This window comes from Protomyctophum bolini, assembly GCF_963924005.1.
Source record: "Protomyctophum bolini genome assembly, chromosome: 13".
NCBI classification, from domain to species: Eukaryota; Metazoa; Chordata; class Actinopteri; order Myctophiformes; family Myctophidae; genus Protomyctophum; species Protomyctophum bolini.
In genome coordinates, this window is record NC_137874.1 from 17,697,160 (window position 1) to 17,717,547 (window position 20,388).

At 39.7% G+C, this 20,388-nt stretch overlaps 1 protein-coding gene across 1 annotated transcript; it reads left to right on the forward strand.

The window, feature by feature from the left end:
- Nucleotides 1-7,690: 7,690 nt before the first annotated feature.
- zpld1a (zona pellucida-like domain containing 1a) lies at nucleotides 7,691-18,301 on the forward strand (the record flags this gene model as incomplete). Its single annotated transcript, XM_080779535.1, has 10 exons — nucleotides 7,691-7,799; nucleotides 8,289-8,509; nucleotides 9,290-9,471; nucleotides 10,356-10,428; nucleotides 10,985-11,082; nucleotides 13,714-13,794; nucleotides 13,899-14,070; nucleotides 15,245-15,347; nucleotides 16,120-16,149; nucleotides 18,123-18,301. The coding sequence occupies exons 1-10, from the start codon at nucleotides 7,694-7,696 to the stop codon at nucleotides 18,299-18,301; spliced, it is 1,245 nt and encodes a 414-aa protein (XP_080635661.1). The 5' UTR covers nucleotides 7,691-7,693.
- Between the last annotated feature and the right edge of the window lie 2,087 nt (nucleotides 18,302-20,388).

Genomic DNA, 20,388 nt, shown 5'->3' on the forward strand with positions numbered 1-20,388 from the left:
TTAACAATTCATAAAGGAATGTGAATCCCTACTGTACTTCCTTCAAATCCGCTCTTAAAGAGCATACAGTTGGCTGCAATTCAAACCTCCCCATAGAGGTTTCATTTGACCTTTTAAGTGGCCCTTTTGCTTCTACCCTACAACAGTATACTCATGTCTATGGGGTGGGGAGGGTGACAGGGAGGGCACCCTTGGTTTGCATGATGATAGCCTGCTATACTGGTGGTGCTTTGTTGACATTTACATTTTATTATGTTCAGCCAGGGCACAGGGGACATTTTGGAATAGCTAATAGGCCTAGTAGCATTATGATAGAATGGTCATAACCAGTCAACCATAATATTAATATTATACAGCCAGGTATTTATTTGGTACAGCACAAAGACAGGTTACTGTAGTATCTCAAATCAAATCAAACTTTATTTATAAAGCACATTTACAACAATCAAAATTAACCAAAGTGCTGTACAGGGTGAGAACAACATTTAAAATATGCAAGTGCAACAACAACAAAAGTGCAACATCACATACAACAAGACACAAAACACAAACATTTATGTGGTTAAAAGCTACGGAATAAAAGTGTGTTTTAAGAAGGGATTTAAAAGACTAGATAGAGTGAGTTGGCACTTTTTTTATATAGAAGGGCAGGCTGTTCCAAAGCAGAAGCAGCAAAGGCCCGGTTGGTTTCGGGAACCTCTAAGAGCAGCTTGTTAGCTGAACTCAGCGCTCATTATGTAATATATAATGCATAAATTGAAAACAAGTTAATTTGATAAAACTTCACCACTCTAATAGTTTGACTCTGATGACATCTAGTGGTCAGCATTTATAATTACTGCACCAGCACAGTCCAGCATGATTTAAATAAGCTCAATATTACCCTATGCATTCTTCCTTCACCATGCTGTAATTTATATTATAATTTATTGAAAGGCAATATTTACTCTTAATTTATATCTATTATTTCAAGTGAAATGTGTTGTTTTTCTTTCTCTGTCTTATTGTTGAGGTCAATATTATACTATTTTGCAAACAGGCCTAGGCAGATAATTTGTCATTAACTGACTCACTTCATAAACTTTCTTCTATTATTTATAATGGAACCATCAATTCATCAGGGTGACAGCAGGTGAGGATTACATATTAAGAAGTAGTACAAACCAAAGTAATTTCTGGCTATTTGGGCTGTTACTGTATGACCATAGAAATTCAGCAGAATTCCTGTATATTTACATAATAATTGCTCCATTGCCCCGTGCTTTAGGGCGAGATATCCGCGCTGTGGGGCGAGATATCCACGCTTTTCGAAAAGAAGACGGCTCGCCCAAGCCGTGGATATCCCAAGCCATGGATATATATTTTTACCTGTATTTTGAGATTTTTCATGTACTTTTAAACAGAGAGAGAGGGGGGGGGGTGAGGTAAATTGCTTGGATAGCACAGTGGTGGGCTTGTGAGATTGACAGCTCTCATCTGTAATGTGTTTCACTGCATGGTGTGAACGACACGTTACTGTCACTCTTGTCTCTTACTTGTGCCAAACTGCAATTTGACAGTCATCCTCCTGTCAACAGCGCCCTCTGCTGTTTGTTTTCTTGAATTAGCTCGGAATCTGTTAGTGAGAGATTATACCTGCAGTGGCGATTGGTCTCTAAAAATCTACTAACCATTTTTCTAGAGTCTATTAACCATGCTAAAGACAATGCTATATTTAGACTAAATCAACTTGCTTAATTTGCTAAAAACTGAGACAACATGGCATTTGTGTTGTTGTTGTTCATGTAATGAAATTTGGAATAATTTGCCAGTGAACTAATTAGAATACACCATTGTCTAGAATCAATGTGCACTATTGTCTTTTAAATTGTGTCTATATAAACTGAATGAGTTTGTTATTTATTTCAAATAAAGTACTTTTTTTGAGAAAACCTAAAAAAGAAAAAATACAATATTGTAGGCCTAAATTGATTCTGACCCTAGTCATGTAGGCTACACTGGATTAAAGATGCAGGGTCGTGATTCTTTTTCTAGATTATTTATATTATACTTTTGCATTTAATGCACCTTTTAAATGTTATGGCTGTAAAGATTGTAGGGGTTATCACCAGGCTTGTGGTGGACATTTTTGTCAAAACTTTTAGGAAATTGCGGAACTTGAAAATTGCGGAAATTGCGGAAATTGCAAATTGCGGAAATTGGGGAAATTGCAAATTTCTAACTCTGCATTTGGATGCTTCACCTGCTTGTTGTGCTTCACACCTCCCCTGTAAAATGCTGTGTTTTGTGGATTTGTGTTGCATTTGCACATTCCATTCATGTGTGGATAAATCATTAACCTTCAGGCTTTCCTCAGAGGCTTTAAGGATTGCTAGCTGAAAACTGCTGTTTACTCTCTCTCTCTCTCTCTCTCTCTCTCTCTCTCTCTCTCTCTCTCTCTCTCTCTCTCTCTCTCTCGCTCTCTCTCTCCATCCATCTCTCCCTCTCTCTTTTCTCTATTTTGCAATTATTTGCCACCGAGGCTGGTAATCTGTGGTTCGAGTTCCGATCCCGACAACCTTTGCCGCGTGTCTTCCCCCCCCCATTTCCTGTCAACCTACTGTATAACTACCAATAAAGCAAAAAGTATCTTTAAAAAAATGAAGAAAAAAACAGTACACTGTAAATACTGTACAATTTTGTTAGTGGGGACAACCGACCGGACAACATGCAGGGGTGTAATCGTGGACTAGATTGGCTAGGTAGGATGGAGCTAAGCCATGTAGTGATTTATAGGTACCGAGAAGAATATTGTAGATGATTCTGTTTCTGTATTTTCCAGGTAGCCTTTGATGTTGCCGCAGGCTGGGAGTGATGTGCCTCCAGGGTTTAAAGATCCTAGCAGTGGCATTTTGAGAGAGAGACGCCATAGTCATGATGGAGGTAAATCATGGAGTGATGTTTTGGCAGCAGTATCGGAGAATGAAGGGAGGGAAACAACTAGTATATGGAAGAAGACAGCATCCTAAGGCCAATAATCTTTCTCTCAAGCATTTTAAATCAATATCTTGGCTTTTAGAAGAGTTTAACTTTCTGTATGACCTGAGTAAAACTTTAAATGTTGATGTTGGATTTGATGAAATCAGTACCTTTACAGTAGCTACTATTCTAGTATTGGTATAGAAATGTGCTGGAAGTACCAAAAGTAGAAAGTACTCTATATTCAGAATGTCCCATTTCATGTATGAAACGTTAAAAAAATAAATCCTTTGAAAATAGATCTACAAGCTCACAATGCGTTGCATCGCAGCGCATTGTGATCTAGTAGATCGGCTATTTTTCTGACAAATATGACATTAATTTATGAAGAAATACACAAGAATATGAAATATGGAGATACAGTAGAGTAAACGGCGATATAGAAACTAGCAGGTATACTGTCTGTGGCTAGGTTAGAAACAACAACACAGTTTCTCTTTACTGCAGCAATAATAATAGTGTTGCTATTGGTGGAGAATACATCCAATTCTGAAGAATGCATTTGTCATGTATATAATGACTATGTCGACAGAGAGGAAAAGCTTATACAGGGATACTCTCTGAGGGACACAGGGAGTGATGCACAGACTTGGGGACTTGTAAGCATGCCAGGTTGATGACATTTTATCCAACAAAAGCCGAGAGACATGCCTTTTCATTTACTCAAAGGCATGAAATTATTTGTGTGCCATTCAAAATACTATAGAGGGGTCATTCACCAGCCGCCCAGTCAAGATTGATTTCACTGTAGATAAAGGGTGCTCAGATCTTATTCTGCTCAGGGATATGATCGCTTGTTTTATCATAGCTTGAGCCAATATCAGGTTTAAAAAAGAAAACGGAAAAAAACATGAGTTACTCTTTGTCTACTCATCAATGAAATCAGTTTAGCCAAATCCCGTTGACACACTTGACCTAAAAAGAAACGATATACAAGCTTTCCTACAAAAATATTATTTGTCAAGTAGGAGTGGCTTAAATAGTTGTTGTTGTACAGTATCTTCTGTTTACATGTCATACACAAGATAATTGTAAGATAAAAATAAAAAAAGTATATGTAATATGGTGCAAATGCAAAAACAGTTTACGTACGTACATAAATACAGTTGCATCCAGACCTTGTGCATGACAACAATTAACCAGTGTTGTAGTGGCAGTAAAATAAATTGTACATAAAGGTTGTTTTAGTGTGTTGAGATCTATGTCTGAACTGCAATTTAAGAATTTAGCAGATGCTCTTATCCAGAGTGAATTACAAAGTAAGTGGCATGAACCATAGTTAATGACAGGATGAATGGTACTATAAATAGAGAAATAACCTGACCTGACCATACAGTCTTAAGCAAAGATTAAAATGTAATTTAGATAGCATGTTATTTAGACAGGTGCTAGGTTAATTTCTTTACCAGGCTGCCATTATATAGTTGCTATAGTTTCAATGTACAGATTATTATTTATTATCATATTGTTTAGAGACTGATGCTAGGTTCTTGGTTTACCTATTCTCCTAGATTACTGAGGCACTACACTGTGTTTACCCTGTTTATTGAAATTGTCTGCTAAATGTCTAAATTGTCAACTGAAAAATGATTCAATTTAGTGCTATAAAAAAGTAACAGGTTTACAAAAACAAAGTGGCTGAACAAAGTTTGTAGCTTTTACATTAGCACCTTAAAGAAAAGGGAAAATAATAGAGAAAGAATGAAACAATATAATAAAGCAAGTATATACAGTGCAATGTTCAAATATATAAAGGTGCATGGTTAAAAATACAAATCAAATTAGGCTCGTAAAATATATTATGTATATTGACATTGTGTGATCTGGTTCATAAGACTTGCAACCAAAATAAATAGCTTAGAAACACCTTATGTTTCACATAAATGTACAGATAAGTGTAGATTTGATATAGGCTATAGTTGAACCTTGAGAAGAGACACTAATCAGAATAAGAGGTGCTGGTTGTAATTCTGTGCCCTGGGACAATATGGGGCCGCCATTGGTTCCTTTCATCCACAACAAGCCCTTGGAATTTTCCAAACCTTTGACTCCTATTCCATGCAGTTGTTCAAAATTTGTCTGTCAGGCAGGATACAAAACACTGAACCAAAATAAGATGTCCAAGGACTACTTCAACAATATAAAGTGGTAAATTGGAAGCTTAAAGACTGGGTGTCTGTTGTTGTAATGGAAATGAACACAATGGCAACTGACAGCTTAATTACTTTTCTAAAACTATAAGACCGGTGAATAAACTACTGAAGTTGTCTGTTAGGAAGTTGTCAGCAGAAGCTTGTTTTTGTCAAATGGTAATTTGATCCCATGCCCTAGCTATCTTTTCATGGCTCTCAATGCATGCATTTACAGTGATTGCTTTACGTAACTCCATGGTTCTCTTATAACATAACATAACCTACAATGTACACAGCACAAATGGGGCAAGTGCATATCATACACTGCACTCAGTGTTTGGCCAGAATGGGACAGGGAATAGATTGACATTGTCAATCGTTCTGCATGTTTGTAAGGTGATGAAAACCTACAAAATGGTGGCTTTGACAACTGTGCATGGTTACCTTGTATGGAAGTTGAGAACCCATAATCTAATCCTTAGGCATATAGGGAGATGGAATTGTGAAAAATGAATGAATGGAGCACTCTAGATGGGTATCGGCCTGTGCTGAAATGAGGCACTATGTGAGATATTAAGGGATTGATCATCTACAGTCTTATAAAATCATCCCTGATTAGCTTAATCCTTAAAAAATAAGAGCCTGATTCCCTGCATTATGTGCACTCGACCCTCAACCAGCTCTCCCAAGTTAAAGAGCAGAGCAGAGAAGTTATAAGTTAAAGTGCCTTGAGGCTCTCAGAGTCACTGTTTTCTTGTAGACTACCTCTCCGCAACTTCAGTAATATTTTATAAATAGGAATACACTGGTGGATTAAATGGGCAAATCATTTGACACCTGCTTGAGATTAAATCAAATGAAAACCTTCTGAAGAATTGATGAATGATCTATTAAGGCCACAAACAAATAACTTTTTTTTAGGTGAAAGTTACACAAGGTAAGGGCAGATGACAATAATTCCTCTTTCAGGCTACAATTTCCCTTTGTTTGCGTAAGACCGCTGTTTATGCCTTTAACTGGTTTTCAATAAGTAATGAGTTGGTATGAGAGTTAAGATTGCTTTTGCAGAACATATTGAAGACTAGGTGGGTGACTGTTAATGTGTTTAATCATGTTTAATGTTTGTGGTTGAAAATGTATACTGTAGATCTGAGGGTCAATAGTTGCCTAATGTGTATAATGGAATTAACATTAGAAATTGAGTGTATTTTAAAATGTTGAAGACAGAACAAGTGGCCCTTTTGTTAGCCATTTGACCTAAATTCAGAGTTTGGTCTGATCTGTCATTGCAGGACCATCACTAGCTCATGTTCCATTATTCAAAGAGAAAACCTTGTGTGTTCCCTGGCCCGTTGTCTCTGTGTCTTCTTGCCCCATATAGTAATGTCCATATGGAAGATGGGCCGCCACAGGTAATCCACCTGAAAGTCAATGAACTTGACTTCCTTTTGCTTTACTCTGCCTGTTCAGGGTGCGTAAAAATCAAAGCGGAGCGGCAGGCAGCCGCTCGCAGCCCGGCCAAGCTGATCGCCTGCTGCTGTGCTGACTGAGGTGTGCTTCACACAAAGCTTGAGAAGTGTGGATCCTTTGGGCCAAAAGGCCCGTATGATGAGCTCTGCGCTCCCCGAGCCAGGGAGAAAGGAATGGCTCAGTCAGCAAGCCAGTGCCACTGGAGCGATGAAAAGATAATTCTCCCCCCCACCGCCACGGACCTCATGCGGCGTCAAGCCATTTGTGAGCAGTGACAGAGCCAGATTGGGCCGAAAGGATATGAGTGGGAAACTTCAAAACCTGCTCATGTTTCTGTGGACGTGAAAGGATTTGTATAACACATTCAGATTTGATGGACTTTCCCATGTTCTCTCCGGACAGCCCTTTTTGTTGGCATGTTCAAATAATGAATCTCTTATACGTAGGATCTCCTTTTTCCCCCGGCTCCCAAGTCCCTGTTTCTAGTTGCCGGGTAGGGATGCTGTTCGGACCATTCCATCACCTGCGGCAGTCCCAAGCATATGGAGAACCGCTGACTCGCCGGCTTTCAGGAACCAGGGTGAGTAGCTGGGACACTGCTGGAGCTTCAAACTACCCTTCAAAAAGGTCCCTGGACAAAACCATCTGTAGATGGCAACCAGAAATCAATCTAGTGCAATTGACTTTATCTGGTTCCTCACAACTGCAATGCTTATGTGGGATTGACAATTATCTGATTATGTTCTTTCACAAAACAATGAGATGCACAGAGAGATTAGCCTTTATATTTTAATAATGACAGTAGTTGTCCGTTATGTGTTATTGTTACTTTGATGCCGTGATTGCTGGTATTCAGTTGTCATTCATTTTACGGTTTTGATACTGCAGGAGAGGCTTTAAAACATTTTCAACATTTTCAGTTTCTCTGAGAAATACAACAATATAAAATTATGTTGTTTTATTTCCATATGTTGGCAGTCATATTATATCTTAGGGTGAACTACATGAACTTCAATGTGAAGTATGAAAAGCATCACTGATATATTATTCATTATTCTCTTTCAGGTGCTGAAATGGAACATATATTTTTGATTCTTTTGCTGTTTTGTAAGGCCCCATCTGTTGGAGCTCAGTTCAATGGATACAACTGTGATGCCAACTTCCACAGTCGCTTCCCTGGTGAGGAACCATGGATTATATATTTAATAATCAATGCCTGGGATTTATTCACGAAAAGTTTCATAATCTAAAAGGGTAAAGTTGACTACGTTTTGAAAAGAAATGCATAACCTTTAAATGGGTAAAGTTGCCTGACTTTTTTCGTACAAGCTGTGTAGCCTACTAAAAAAAAGAAGGCAGAATGCATCTGTCTCTCGTGCAAAACCGGGAAAGCATCCATGTGATTTTTGCGTTGGCTATTGAAAAACAGCATTATGTACACGCTCACAGCACGTCACTTCGTGCCGCCCTGCGAGCTTGTGCATCTGCTATTTTTGAACATTTTTGAAAAAATGTAGTACTGATTTAGAGTGCAATCGCAGAATCGTACCCAGTCCCAGGTCACTGAGGTGGTACTCTGCCTTTTTTAAATGTGTATTTCATTTAGCGATGTGACATCGTGCAGTGACACCCATGGCCTGTGCATTATGCTTGTGTTGTCTGTGGTAGCGGAGAGGGACATCAGCGTGTACTGCGGTGTGCAGACCATTACTCTCAAGATCAACTTCTGCCCGGTGCTCTTCTCTGGCTACACTGACACCGACTTGGCCCTCAACGGTCGCCATGGCGATGCCCACTGCCGTGGATTCATCAACAATAACACCTTCCCCACGGTTGTGCTCTTTAGCATCAGCCTGGCATCAATGGAGACCTGCGGCAATGCCCTAGTGGTACGAAGAAGGGAGTAAATGCAATTTAATATAGTAATATTATTATTTTACTTGTATATTAATCTTACAAATTACCCGGCTTCCCTCCCCCGAACATGGGCCATTTGTGTCCGCATAGACACTCAACAAAGCTGGAATGCCCCACGGTGGATTCAAACACACAACATCTGCAGTGGAGGGCACTTTACCACTGTGCCACACAGGCGATCAGTACTTACTTGTCTTGACCAATATGTATTGTGTACACCAACATTGAGTTGAGTATTAGTGACATTGACACAGTTTTTTTTGTCATGGATTATTAGATTACTGCTTGTCTATAAAAGTGATCTTTTTATTACACAGGAAGCACAGAAAATGACTGAGACCAAAAGCTTTTAAAAGGAGACAACTCTCTCAACAGCAAAGATACGATCCGACACATTTTATAGACTCGTACTCTAACCGTGTACTTCGTAAGCCACTCTGGAGAAGAGCCTCTGCTAAATGCCGAAACTGTAACTGTAATTTCTACTGGCTACTTCACTGTGTGCATACTTTGATAGTGACAAGTGGACATGGGAAACAATCATGGTGATTGTTTGCTCTTGGAAAATAATTTCTGGTGGTTTGTGTGGAAGTTCGATGCTCAGATAAGAGGGGATTTAATCGAGGATTAGGAAGGTGCAATAGTATACTCGATAGTTTGAGTGATGTTATCGACCCTCATTCTGTCCGACGACTAGGATAAAATAATAGCTGTGATTGTATTGCTCACACTGATGTGGTTTGTTGTTGCAGGTCTCCTCCGGCCACGGACCGAACGCGTATGGGAACCTGTCACTGGTGCAGATAGGGAATGTGTCGGGGTACATCGATACGCCAGATCCTCCCACCATTATCAGCTACCTGCCCGGTCTGCTTTACAAGTTCAGCTGCAGCTACCCTCTGGAGTACCTGGTTAACAATACACAGCTTGCCTCGTAAGTCATTTACAATCTGTGATTAACTCAATTAAGCAAAGGGGGAGAGTGCATAGAATATATTAGACTTTGCAAACTCATATGTTTCGGGGAACTTTCGCCAAACTCATCTGAAACAGTCTCAGATTTATTTTGTAATAATTATTAATTTAATTATAATTGGTGGACAATACCAAACACAGGCAAAACAAAATTCATGGTGATATAATGTGATATCTTCGTTTAGTTAAACAATAAAAAGTACTACTGTGTACTATAATGAAATATATGACTGAAGAATATGGTTAGTTGTACTCAATAGGAAACTTTATTAATTCAGTCTCAACCCTGTTGCTAATGCATCTCTAATGGTTTTTTTATGTAACCTTTAGGTGAAAATCCCATTGATCCCTTTTACGAGGCCTGTTCAGTGCATTTCGGGGTAGGCAACCTTAGGCATGGGTGTCAACATTTGGCACAGGGGAGGGTGATCACTGGCACACTGGCATAAGTGTGAGAGAGAGGTTATTCTTTTAAAATAGAATAGAAGGTTTAGTCAGATTGAGTCCCCCTTACATCTACAAATGACATCCTGTCACTCAATCAAACTCTGACAGGACGTAGTGGGGAGTATGGGAGATAGGTTATTGCTATAGTCTAATGATAATTACATCCTGATCCTGATGTGAAATAAAATATGTATAAAGATTATGTATAGCCTATGGACAATCAAAATCAGTTGGATTTTTTTTTATGTGGCGTCATAATTAAACTTAATGTTGATATGGCACACTGAATGTCAAGAACATGAAAACATGGCACTGCATGTCAAAAAGGTTGCCGACTCCAGACTATGCAGTGGAATAAAGTTCAGGAAGTTCTTTTCTTTTTTGGTATTAATATAGGTCGGCTGCTGCAATCTCAGTGAAGGACAGCAATGGTACTTTCGTCAGCACACTGAATCTACTACTTTACAATGTAAGTTCATATTACATGCACTGAAAGTATTCATATTACTAGGGTTATAATCACTCATCTGTTTCTTATTTACTGGCTAAGATGATTTGAAAGTCCAAAACTGCATACAAAACTACACAAAAATATAAATTGTAGTCTGAGAAGTAGTCTGTAGTCTGCATCTACATTTGTAACAGTAACCACTTAAACCTTCTTTAATTAGTCAAGTTGACCTGACTTCGTCCTCTCTTTTTCGCCAAAAACAGATGATCTACATCTACAAGCTCACAACACGTCAAGTTGCGATGCATTGTGAGCTTGCAGATTGGCAATTTTTTTATGAATGTTCCCCCCGGGAATAAGCGGTTAATAGCTGCGGGGGGAAAAAAACATTATTCATTTCAAGCTCAAGAGAAAATTAACTGACACTTCTTGATTAAATACTCTAAATGGGCTCCTTCAGAAATTAATTAATGTTCTGCAATGCATAATCTGCAGTGATAATGAACAAATCACCCTCTGCAATAGAGTGAATAATAACCAGCGGACATAATGGTGGTTGCATACTGTACTGTAGGACTCATCGTACGTGCAGCAGCTGTCCATACCCATGGCAGGCCTCACACTGAAGACAAGGGTGTTTGCAGCTGTGAAAGCCTCCAACCTGGATCGAAGGTATGCAATCTATTGAATCTGAGTGATTTTAGTGCAATCATCAAAATGTAATCATCAAAATGTCATGTTTTGGCACAGCCTCTCTAAAACAGTGTCAAGTGGTACGTTTTACCAGTTTTATGATATATTGAATGGTACAAACTGACTGCCGGCCTGTCTTGTGTCTTCCACTTTGGCAAATGTGTAATAATCTACTTCTTCTTCTATGCAAATGTGTTACCATTACAAAACTGAAAGGAGTCGCACACAGCATTTTAATATGAATCACCAACGTTAAAATATATTTACAGGTCATTCAATTACACAGGTGAAAAAAGCAATATCGCGCTCAGTGACAAGATAATAATGTCAAAAGGAATCCCAAGGCAAGGTCAATGCATCTGTGGTACAGAATTACAAGTTGAGGCCAAGGATCCTACATAAGGTTCTGTATAGTTCAACGGTTCCCAAACGTTTTATATCGAGAACCAAAAGAGAAATCTCACTGGGAGCCAAACTTACAAAATTAAAATTAACCTGTTAAGCCAATCTACAAGCTTATGGATTTTCTCTTGTAGCTTTCCTAGTTTCACTACCGTATTTTATTTAAAACATGCATGGATTTTTTTTTCCTCCTTTTTTAATTGTTTTTATTTGTTTTCTGAAAATGATTTAATTTTCTTATTTTTGATAAAATAGTTATCTTTATAAAACTCTTAGCCCATCCTACCAAACCCAGTGTGCTATTTCTGCACTGGGTAAAGCAATAAGTGGGTAAGTAGGGCAGTAAGATGACACATTCTTCGACAGAATGCAGATATAAAGAATGATACCAATGGCCTAGATTATTTGGCTAGGTTCCATATACGGACGTAAAACTGAAGTCAATCTAGAGTCATATGTTTTTGAGTGGTGCAACCACTCCAAGGAACAGCAATGTCCGTGTTCACCTATGAATGTGTTGGTTCATGAGCACCAGTATGACTATGACTACCGTACCAGTAGGGGCGCTGTTGTGCCGGAAACAGAGAGAGAGAGAGAGAGAGAGATAGTATTAGTGCTGCACTGTTGCCTGCTAATGAGAGAGAGAGAGAGAGAGAGATAGAGAGAGAGAGAGAGGAGATGGGGGGGGGGGGGAGAGGTTAGTTGCACCACTCAGTTCACACAGGTGTGATTTTTTGATAATCTGTGGAGACTAGAGGGTATGCGCGTGGCAATCAAATCATCATACCCGGAAGTTATGCGTTTAACGCCTATTGTACCGAGTGGCAAAAAACTACTTTCTGGCCTTGACAGCCCATACATCCAAACGGATTCTTAAACCGATTGCATTAAACGACATTAAACAACATTAAACTCACTTTGACACTCACTTTATGCATGCATACCCTCTATATATAATCATGCTGTGTTGCCAAAAAATTCTCAGCTTTGGCATCCAAAACATGCGAGTGACATACTGACATAATAATTATCTTATGTCACATAATGTGACCTGACTGTGTTGTCGTGTTCTGTTGCAGGGCTGTGGTTTTGACACTGAAACAAAGCCAGCCCAGCTGGTCTTACCGCATAATGTAAGCTTTAATAGAGAGCCCCCCTTCCTGCAGAATTCACTGTTGGATGCATGGGTTGTTGGGCTCACTACAACAAAAACAACAAAAGACACCAGATTACAATACACACAAGGACAGACACATTACAGAAATACATACAGTATGTTTTACAGAAATGTATATTGGACAGTATAGGCCGTATAGTAACTCTTTTGTCAGTATTATCAAATTACCTTTGACTTGTTGTGGCCATGCTAGCCATGGTTCACATGACACTCACATGACTTCACCCTGTTTTGAGCACCCTCTTCGAATGTTATCGACCCATAATCACGTACAGTAGGTTACTTATCAAGACCATGCAATGGAGCGTGGGTGCGTTCGATATAGGCACACTGACGGCACTGCTAATACAAACTAATAGGCGACTGTGTCCCCAGTGTGCAAATGTACATTTCCGAATGCACCCATTTTGAGAATATGCCGGGCTGTCGGATTAAAATGCTTTTTATTGAACAATATGGAATGCATGGGTGCTAGTAATACCTGAACGTGCAAAAAGCTAACATCCGTGGCCCCATGGATGAGCGCCCATATTTGAAATCTGAATGTTTATGTACACAATAACTTTGTAAATGTAGCAAGGGCCTCAAAACAGGGAGAAGTCACATCAAAAGTCTTCCTCCCATTCTGTATGGAAGCTTTAGTGTTTTCGGTTCTTTGCCTTGCACATTTTTACATAACTTTCTAATGGTACTGACGTTTGCGTGCATTGTGCAACACTCAAAGCATTGCAGTGGGGGGTTGCCTACTATAGAAGTTGTGAAGGGAGTTTACAGGTCCCTCTTGATGTCAACCAATCAAGTCACCTTAATTCAAGTGGCAAATGCCAAGAAGGATGAGTTTTGTGATTTTCGGTTATGGTTACATATATTATGGTTATGGTATATTTATATCAGACATGTCATGTGGTCTACCTGCATGCCTTTGTGATCTACTAGTTAACTAGTAGATTGCACTCTATCTTTTGGGCACACTTCACGTGATTGCACCTACTTCAGTGACCCTGAAATCTGGATTTTGTTTTATTAAATAGATGGAATGTGCTCATGGACTACTGTTACACCACTCCCTCTGGAAACCCCACCGATGACCTCCGATATGACCTTTTCTTTAGGTAACCAACACGTTTGAGAAACAACTTTCAATTTGTATGCATTTTGCAGATGTTGTTGTGGATTTGCTTTCTGATCATGTGTGTATTTTTCTACCCTGAGGTAGCTGTGAAAAAGACCCACAGACTACCGTCTTTGAGAATGGCAAGAGCCAAATGGGCCGATTCGCCTTTGAAGTATTCCGCTTCGTCAAACACAAAAACCAGAAGATGTCCACCGTCTTTCTACACTGTGTCACAAAGCTGTGCCGAGCTGACGATTGTCCATTGCTCATGCCGGTGAGTCCTAATCATCAAATCCTCAGATTTGTGGGTAGAAAGCCCAGTTTATACTTCAGTGCATCATGATTTTTACCTGGAAAATCTGTTATTTTTGGTGAGTGTCCCCATTGTAAAACGCATAAAGTATTGTATATAATTAAAATAATTAGCGAAGTATTTAACGATTTCCTAATATTAACTACCGGTATTAAGTCAAAATATCCATTCAAATAAAATGTATCAATTCTTAAACAAAATCCACATCCTGGAAGTAAACACTGGAACCAAGTTCAACAGACGCATGGTAAACATCAGCAACACACAGCAAACAGAATCCAGGCCTGTTTGTAGTGTGAGGAAGTGAGAGGGAGGCACTATACCACAGGTACCCCTGAACCATGTGTGTGTCTCCTTGTGGAGTGGAGGGAGAGTGAACCTTGTAGTTTGTAACAGTCACTGTCAACTGAAACGTTGAACCAGAAGCTTTAACCAAGCTGGCAGTCAAAATGGTCTAAGCGGTCCAGGCACCAAGGCTGGTAATCCCGATCCCGACGACCTTTGCTGCGTGTCTTCCCACACATCTCTAACCCTTGCCTGTCAAACTACTGTTAGTCTATTAATAAAAGGCAAAAAGCCAAAAAAAAATAGTAAAAAAAAAGGTCTCTATTGTCCTTTTTACGGCAATGTTTTCATTATTAATTACCTCTACAGAACCACAATTACATGCTGTTCATGATAGCCAATTTGCCTCTCAACACAAAGTAACCAGTCACTAATTATTACAAAATGAAATGGTGCCATCTCAAAAAGAGAATGAGACAACATTCATTTTCATATTTTATAATGTGGCAACATTTTATTTATTCAGTAATAGATCAGCATCAGTTCCTTCATAGGACGGAACCAACTGGGCAGGATTAGTGGACACTGGACACACACATCTACCATTGAGCAGTCGGTATATTCTCTTGCTCGTTCTCAAGCCCCTAACGAACATGATATAGGTTTCATTATATAGGAAGATTTGTTTTAGGCTTTATTCATAGATACAAGTGGAGATTGATAGGAAAGAGGGAGAGACATGCAGCAAATTAATGAGACTGGAACACGCAACACGGCCAGAGCCTATGTGGCATGCGCCTGGACCACTAAGCCAGCGTGCGCCCCATGTATATCTCTACTTTCTCCACAGATCTGTGGTAGCAGGAAAAAAAGAGACATCCCAGAGCATAAGGAAACAACATCTGCGTCCGGAAATGCTGTCATTACCGCTGGGCCTATAATCACACGGAGTGGTATGGTTCCATAATATAACATAATGTCGTCGCTGTCGGGTGGAACCTTGCACCGTATGTCCAAAACATGGAACCAAAGTAGTTATTATTTATCTTGTTAATATTTTTCATTGGTTCAATATTTATAAAACCCAGAGGTAGACATAACCACTTTCATTTGAGAAACCTTTCAAAAATAGCAAAAGTAGCTTACAACATTTTGTACTTTTGAGTGACACTGTAGTATGGTGAAGTAGGGCATTCATTTACGGGGAGTAAAACAAATATGAAATGTAGAGGTACAAGGTTTCTGCCCGACAACGACAATATTATTTTTTTCGTTTATACTGAATGCATTTACAGTACCTCACGCCATAAAACCAACCAAGCAGCTCCTCCGGTTACTGTCATAAATCTCTGAGATGCGATTCTTTGAACTGAAACCTGAAGCTTGACAGTGCGGTAATCTGTCATGGTCCCTCCTTTAACCTTTAAACTGTGGAAAGTTATACTGTAATACTGTCAGTGTTGCTCAACTCTTAATTAGCCTTCCATATTTTTATTATGGATAATCTTTTATGAGGTATATTATCCGATTTAATAGCGTTTTAATCATGCAAAACTGAAGGGGTGATGGTGAAAGTGTCCTCAGCTGCCTTGGCTAGATACTGTTTTAGCCTTTCACCAAGTGCCTATGGGCATCCTGTTCAGTCACACTGTGTACTGGGATGAACTTTGTATAATATCCGGTGTTGTCGTACACTTAATTGGCCTTAATTACTGTCTTTTACAGACGACACACCAACCAACAATTCACAACTGGGTAAGTATTTTAATGACATCCTATTAAAACGACATTATACTGTAAACATGTTATCTCTGCCAGGGCACCAGGCCAGGAGGAGATTATGTTTTTGCTCCTGTTCGTGTGTAGGCCTATAATGTCTGTGTAGCCTATCTGCGCTGTGTCTTTGTGTCTGTGTGCACAGCGAATTTCGGACACCGCTGGACTGATCGGCATCAAACCTTGCATGCACACTCCTAGTAGACAAGAAGGAATACACTCTGAATCGGCCTGAAATATTCTAGTGAGGGGGGGGGGGGTGCTGGCTATGTACCTTTGCACCTCTACACTAACCTGACGCTGCCAGATGAGGGCGGTATTGCGGAAACATATTCCCCAACACAACACTCATCTGGGATCTCTGACGGAGTTGAGCCCTGAGTCAGATCTGCTTCGTACCGAACCAATCAGCGTGAGCTAAAGGCGGGATGCGGATGTGACGGTATATAGACACGTCGATATGATTGGTTGTGTTTGCACGCCCACACGGTGATAGACAGACGCTCCCATCCAATCATCTACCATGTATCTTGAAAAAAAGGAACAGCCCCGTCATCGAATTTGCTTCCGCGATCCCAGATCCAAATAAGCTGTGAAACAAATTTGTGTAGCAAGCTTTTTGGATCTGGCAGCGTCAGGTTACCTCTACACCGGCATGCCTATTAGAGCATTGGACCATGGACCAGACAGTATTGACATGTCAGAGATTTTATTCAGTCTTTTCAGATACAGTGATGGCAATGGTGAATGACGGATGATGAGTGATGATTTGACTGGCAAGATAAATAAATAAATAACAGTCAATAATGAGGATAAGTCAGGCGTAATACACAGTAGGAAACATAGGCAATGCAACAAGTAGGATATGAAAGGCAGACTTACATTAATGCATCAGTATACAGGCACATAGGAGTTGTGGTGCTGCAAGCACCTCTCAGTGAGAGACAAATGTTTGTATGCTGCCTAGTTAAGCCTATATATCCCTCAGGTGTGCAGATTATTAGCCCCGCCCAGGCGCCCACACCACCAACAGGCAACCTGCTAGTGCTCCGCCCCCACTCTCAGCTAGAGTGGTGGGGTTTTCTATAGGCCTCATGGTGGCGCTATAACATGCAGCTTTGTGTTTTGGCCTATAACTTCAACCTTAGGCCTAACTAGATTGTTACAATTCTACAAATATAGCATAATTGGAATCCCATCATGAGAAGCCTCTGTAAAGCACACCTCGAAAAGCACCTCCATAGTGACGCCATAATGTGAGGTTAGATTAATATGTAGTACAATCCCCCTACCAGGTTAGATTAATATGGCGTACAATCCCCCTACCAGGTTCCTCGCGTCTTGATGGCTGCAGGCCATGACTTACCCAGGCCTGGCTATGCAACCCAGCCTGCCGGAGATATGCTCTTTTCTACTTTTTTACATTATTTACAAATAGTTGAATGAATATGTCTGTCATTTCTTCAACCGTGTGTATGAGAGATGAGAAACGTCCAATGTAATCTATGGGCTGTACACAACTGGTTCCCAACCAGTGGGTCGCGACCCATTTGTGGGTCACAGGCACATTTTTATGGGTCTCTTTATTTTTTGTTTCCTACATTTTGTTTTTAATTATTTATTATTATTCAAACTTATTCAAAAGACATTCCCCAAAAAAAAAAAATCAATGATTCTTTTCAGTAATTTCATGAAGAAATCAAAGACAAATCAAAGAAATTCCATGAATTAGAAAACAAATTTCTAAGAAGCAGTGAAAATAGCCGATCAACAAGCTCACAACACACCATGTGTTGTGAGCTTGTAGATCTGCTATTTCCACTAGTTTGGGTACCAAATTTCTCTTTTGGGCCACGAGCTAAAAGGTTTGGAACTACTATACACTCTCTGAATCAATTAACACTACTGTGTATTCAAGGATCTCTTTGAACCAAATGCTCTTTTCTTTCCAGGCCAGCTGAGCACTCCGGGCTTTCGCATGAACACGGTGACCAGTGCACTCCTCTCAGGCGTGATCATCCTGGCTGTCATGAGTGTGTGCTTCTTCGTCTTCTCCCTCACCCTCCTCAAAGGCAAGAGTGCAGCCTCCTCCAGCACCCTCTCAGGGGGCCATAACCCGGCCTTCAACTGACCCACTCGCCCACCGCATCACAAGCACATTACTAAAGCCTTGATGTATGGCCCATTGCATGACGGTGTTGCGCGGCAACAATAACAGATGTACAAGCTCACAGTGCGTCGCATTCGTGACGCGTTGTGAGCTTGTACGTCGGCCATTTATGCCGCATGACACCGTGGTAAGACTAAGTATAAATCAGGCACGACTGCCCTCCATGACTGTATGGAAAATAATACCTAGCAAAGGAGAGAACATGGCGATATGTGACATTTGTGCATGTGTATTGACTTAAAAGCAGGCAAAAAGCCTACGATTTTAATTAGATAATGTTGCTTTGTACAATGTGCATTAGTGTAGGTCCAGAGGTGGAATAATTACGTGTATTGTACGGTGACTATTTTGGTCGTTTTGCTCCAACCATGATGATGTGACAGACCAGATTGTTGTACAACTTAATTCAATACCTCAGCTCTCAAATGCAGGGTGTAGGATCAATTACAAGAAACACATGTAGTGTATAATAATGACTGGTCAAACTCAGACTTCTTATTTAGGGGTTGAGATGTAAGCCCTTCAGTGAGTGAGTGATTGAGTGATTATACCAACAGATCTAGAGAAAATAGAATAGACTATTGGGGTTTGGTTAACCATGGTAACAAACAGCCCAAGGCATCCATGAATGTCAAGTTGTAAAAATCCTAAAAGCATTAATATGCTTAAGGAGTTCCTCGCCGTAAGCGACAACTATAACAACTATATTGTTAAACTTAACATTAAAAACTATATTGGTATTCTAATTGAAATAAATATTTAATTTATTAATGACACTACTCAGTAGGAGGGTAGTATAATGATTAATCACTTAATTTAAATACTTTTAGGTCACTTTATACGGTATAAACAATTTGGAAAAACATAATGGTTAGTCATCTTACAATTGTATTATGTTTTGCCTGTAATGGCACATTGTGTTACTGTCCCTATATATTTTTTTCATAAAATGTCATTGATACACTATTCTTAAATTATGTACAAAGCATATTGTGCATATTTCAAATATTGCACTTTTACTTGATTAAACATGCCCAGTGCTGTGTTTCTAATTGATTGGTTGGTTGAAAATTACTTTCCATTCAAATTCTTGCTGTGTCTAGGATTGCAGCTGTATTTTTTTCTTTTACCATGTAAGTGTGCCACATATCTGTCAAAATTACAAAACAAACACATCTAGGGTAGTTATCGAACTATAAAACAACATAATGTCACACCAAAAGTGGCTGGAATTCAAGCCGTACTATATTGTATTAAAGGAAAAATAAACAGAAATTTAATACAAAGAAGAGGGATATTTTAAAAGTTGATAGATAGAAAAGATAAGATTATAGAAACATTTCAGGGAAGGTCCCCTGTCCCCACTCACCTTCCCGTAACTTTTGGCTAAGTTACGGGAAGGATAAGGCACAGGTGTTTGGAAGAGGTCCCTTTTTTTCCACACAATGGATAAGTGAAGCGTGACCTCCTGTGCACTATATTTCAACTGTATCAAACAAGGACGTGTGCAAAGGGTTGTTGAATTGATCAGATTAAATATACAGTCAGATTGTCATCTGACAGTGAAATGGTTTGGGGAGCATGTCTGACCTTGTTTGGTGGTTACATTTTTCCGATTTATTTTCCCCTTCTGACATTCTTGTAACGAAGGATCAAGTACTGTATAGTAGGTTGAAATAAATGGCAGGATATAGGGCTTGAAAAAGAGAAACCACAAAACCCAAAGTATTTTCTGAACTGAGCCTGTGAGTGTCTGTCTGTCTGTCTGTCTGTCTGTCTGTCTGTCTGTCTGTCTGTCTGTCTGTGCGTGCGTGCAGAAGCAGTTGGATCGGGGTCCCTATGAAACTGGGGGGATGTACCCCCTCTGTCTCCCCTGCCATCTGTAATTATTCCCATGAGCGACATGCACAGATTGCAAGAAAAGGAAAAAGGAGATGAGCTGGGTTGCTCCAGTATACTGTAGGCCTATAGGGTAATTCAATTTTAAAGACACAAATGATATCAAAGTATTCTGTAACAACTTCTGCAGCCTTGCATTAAGAACTTTT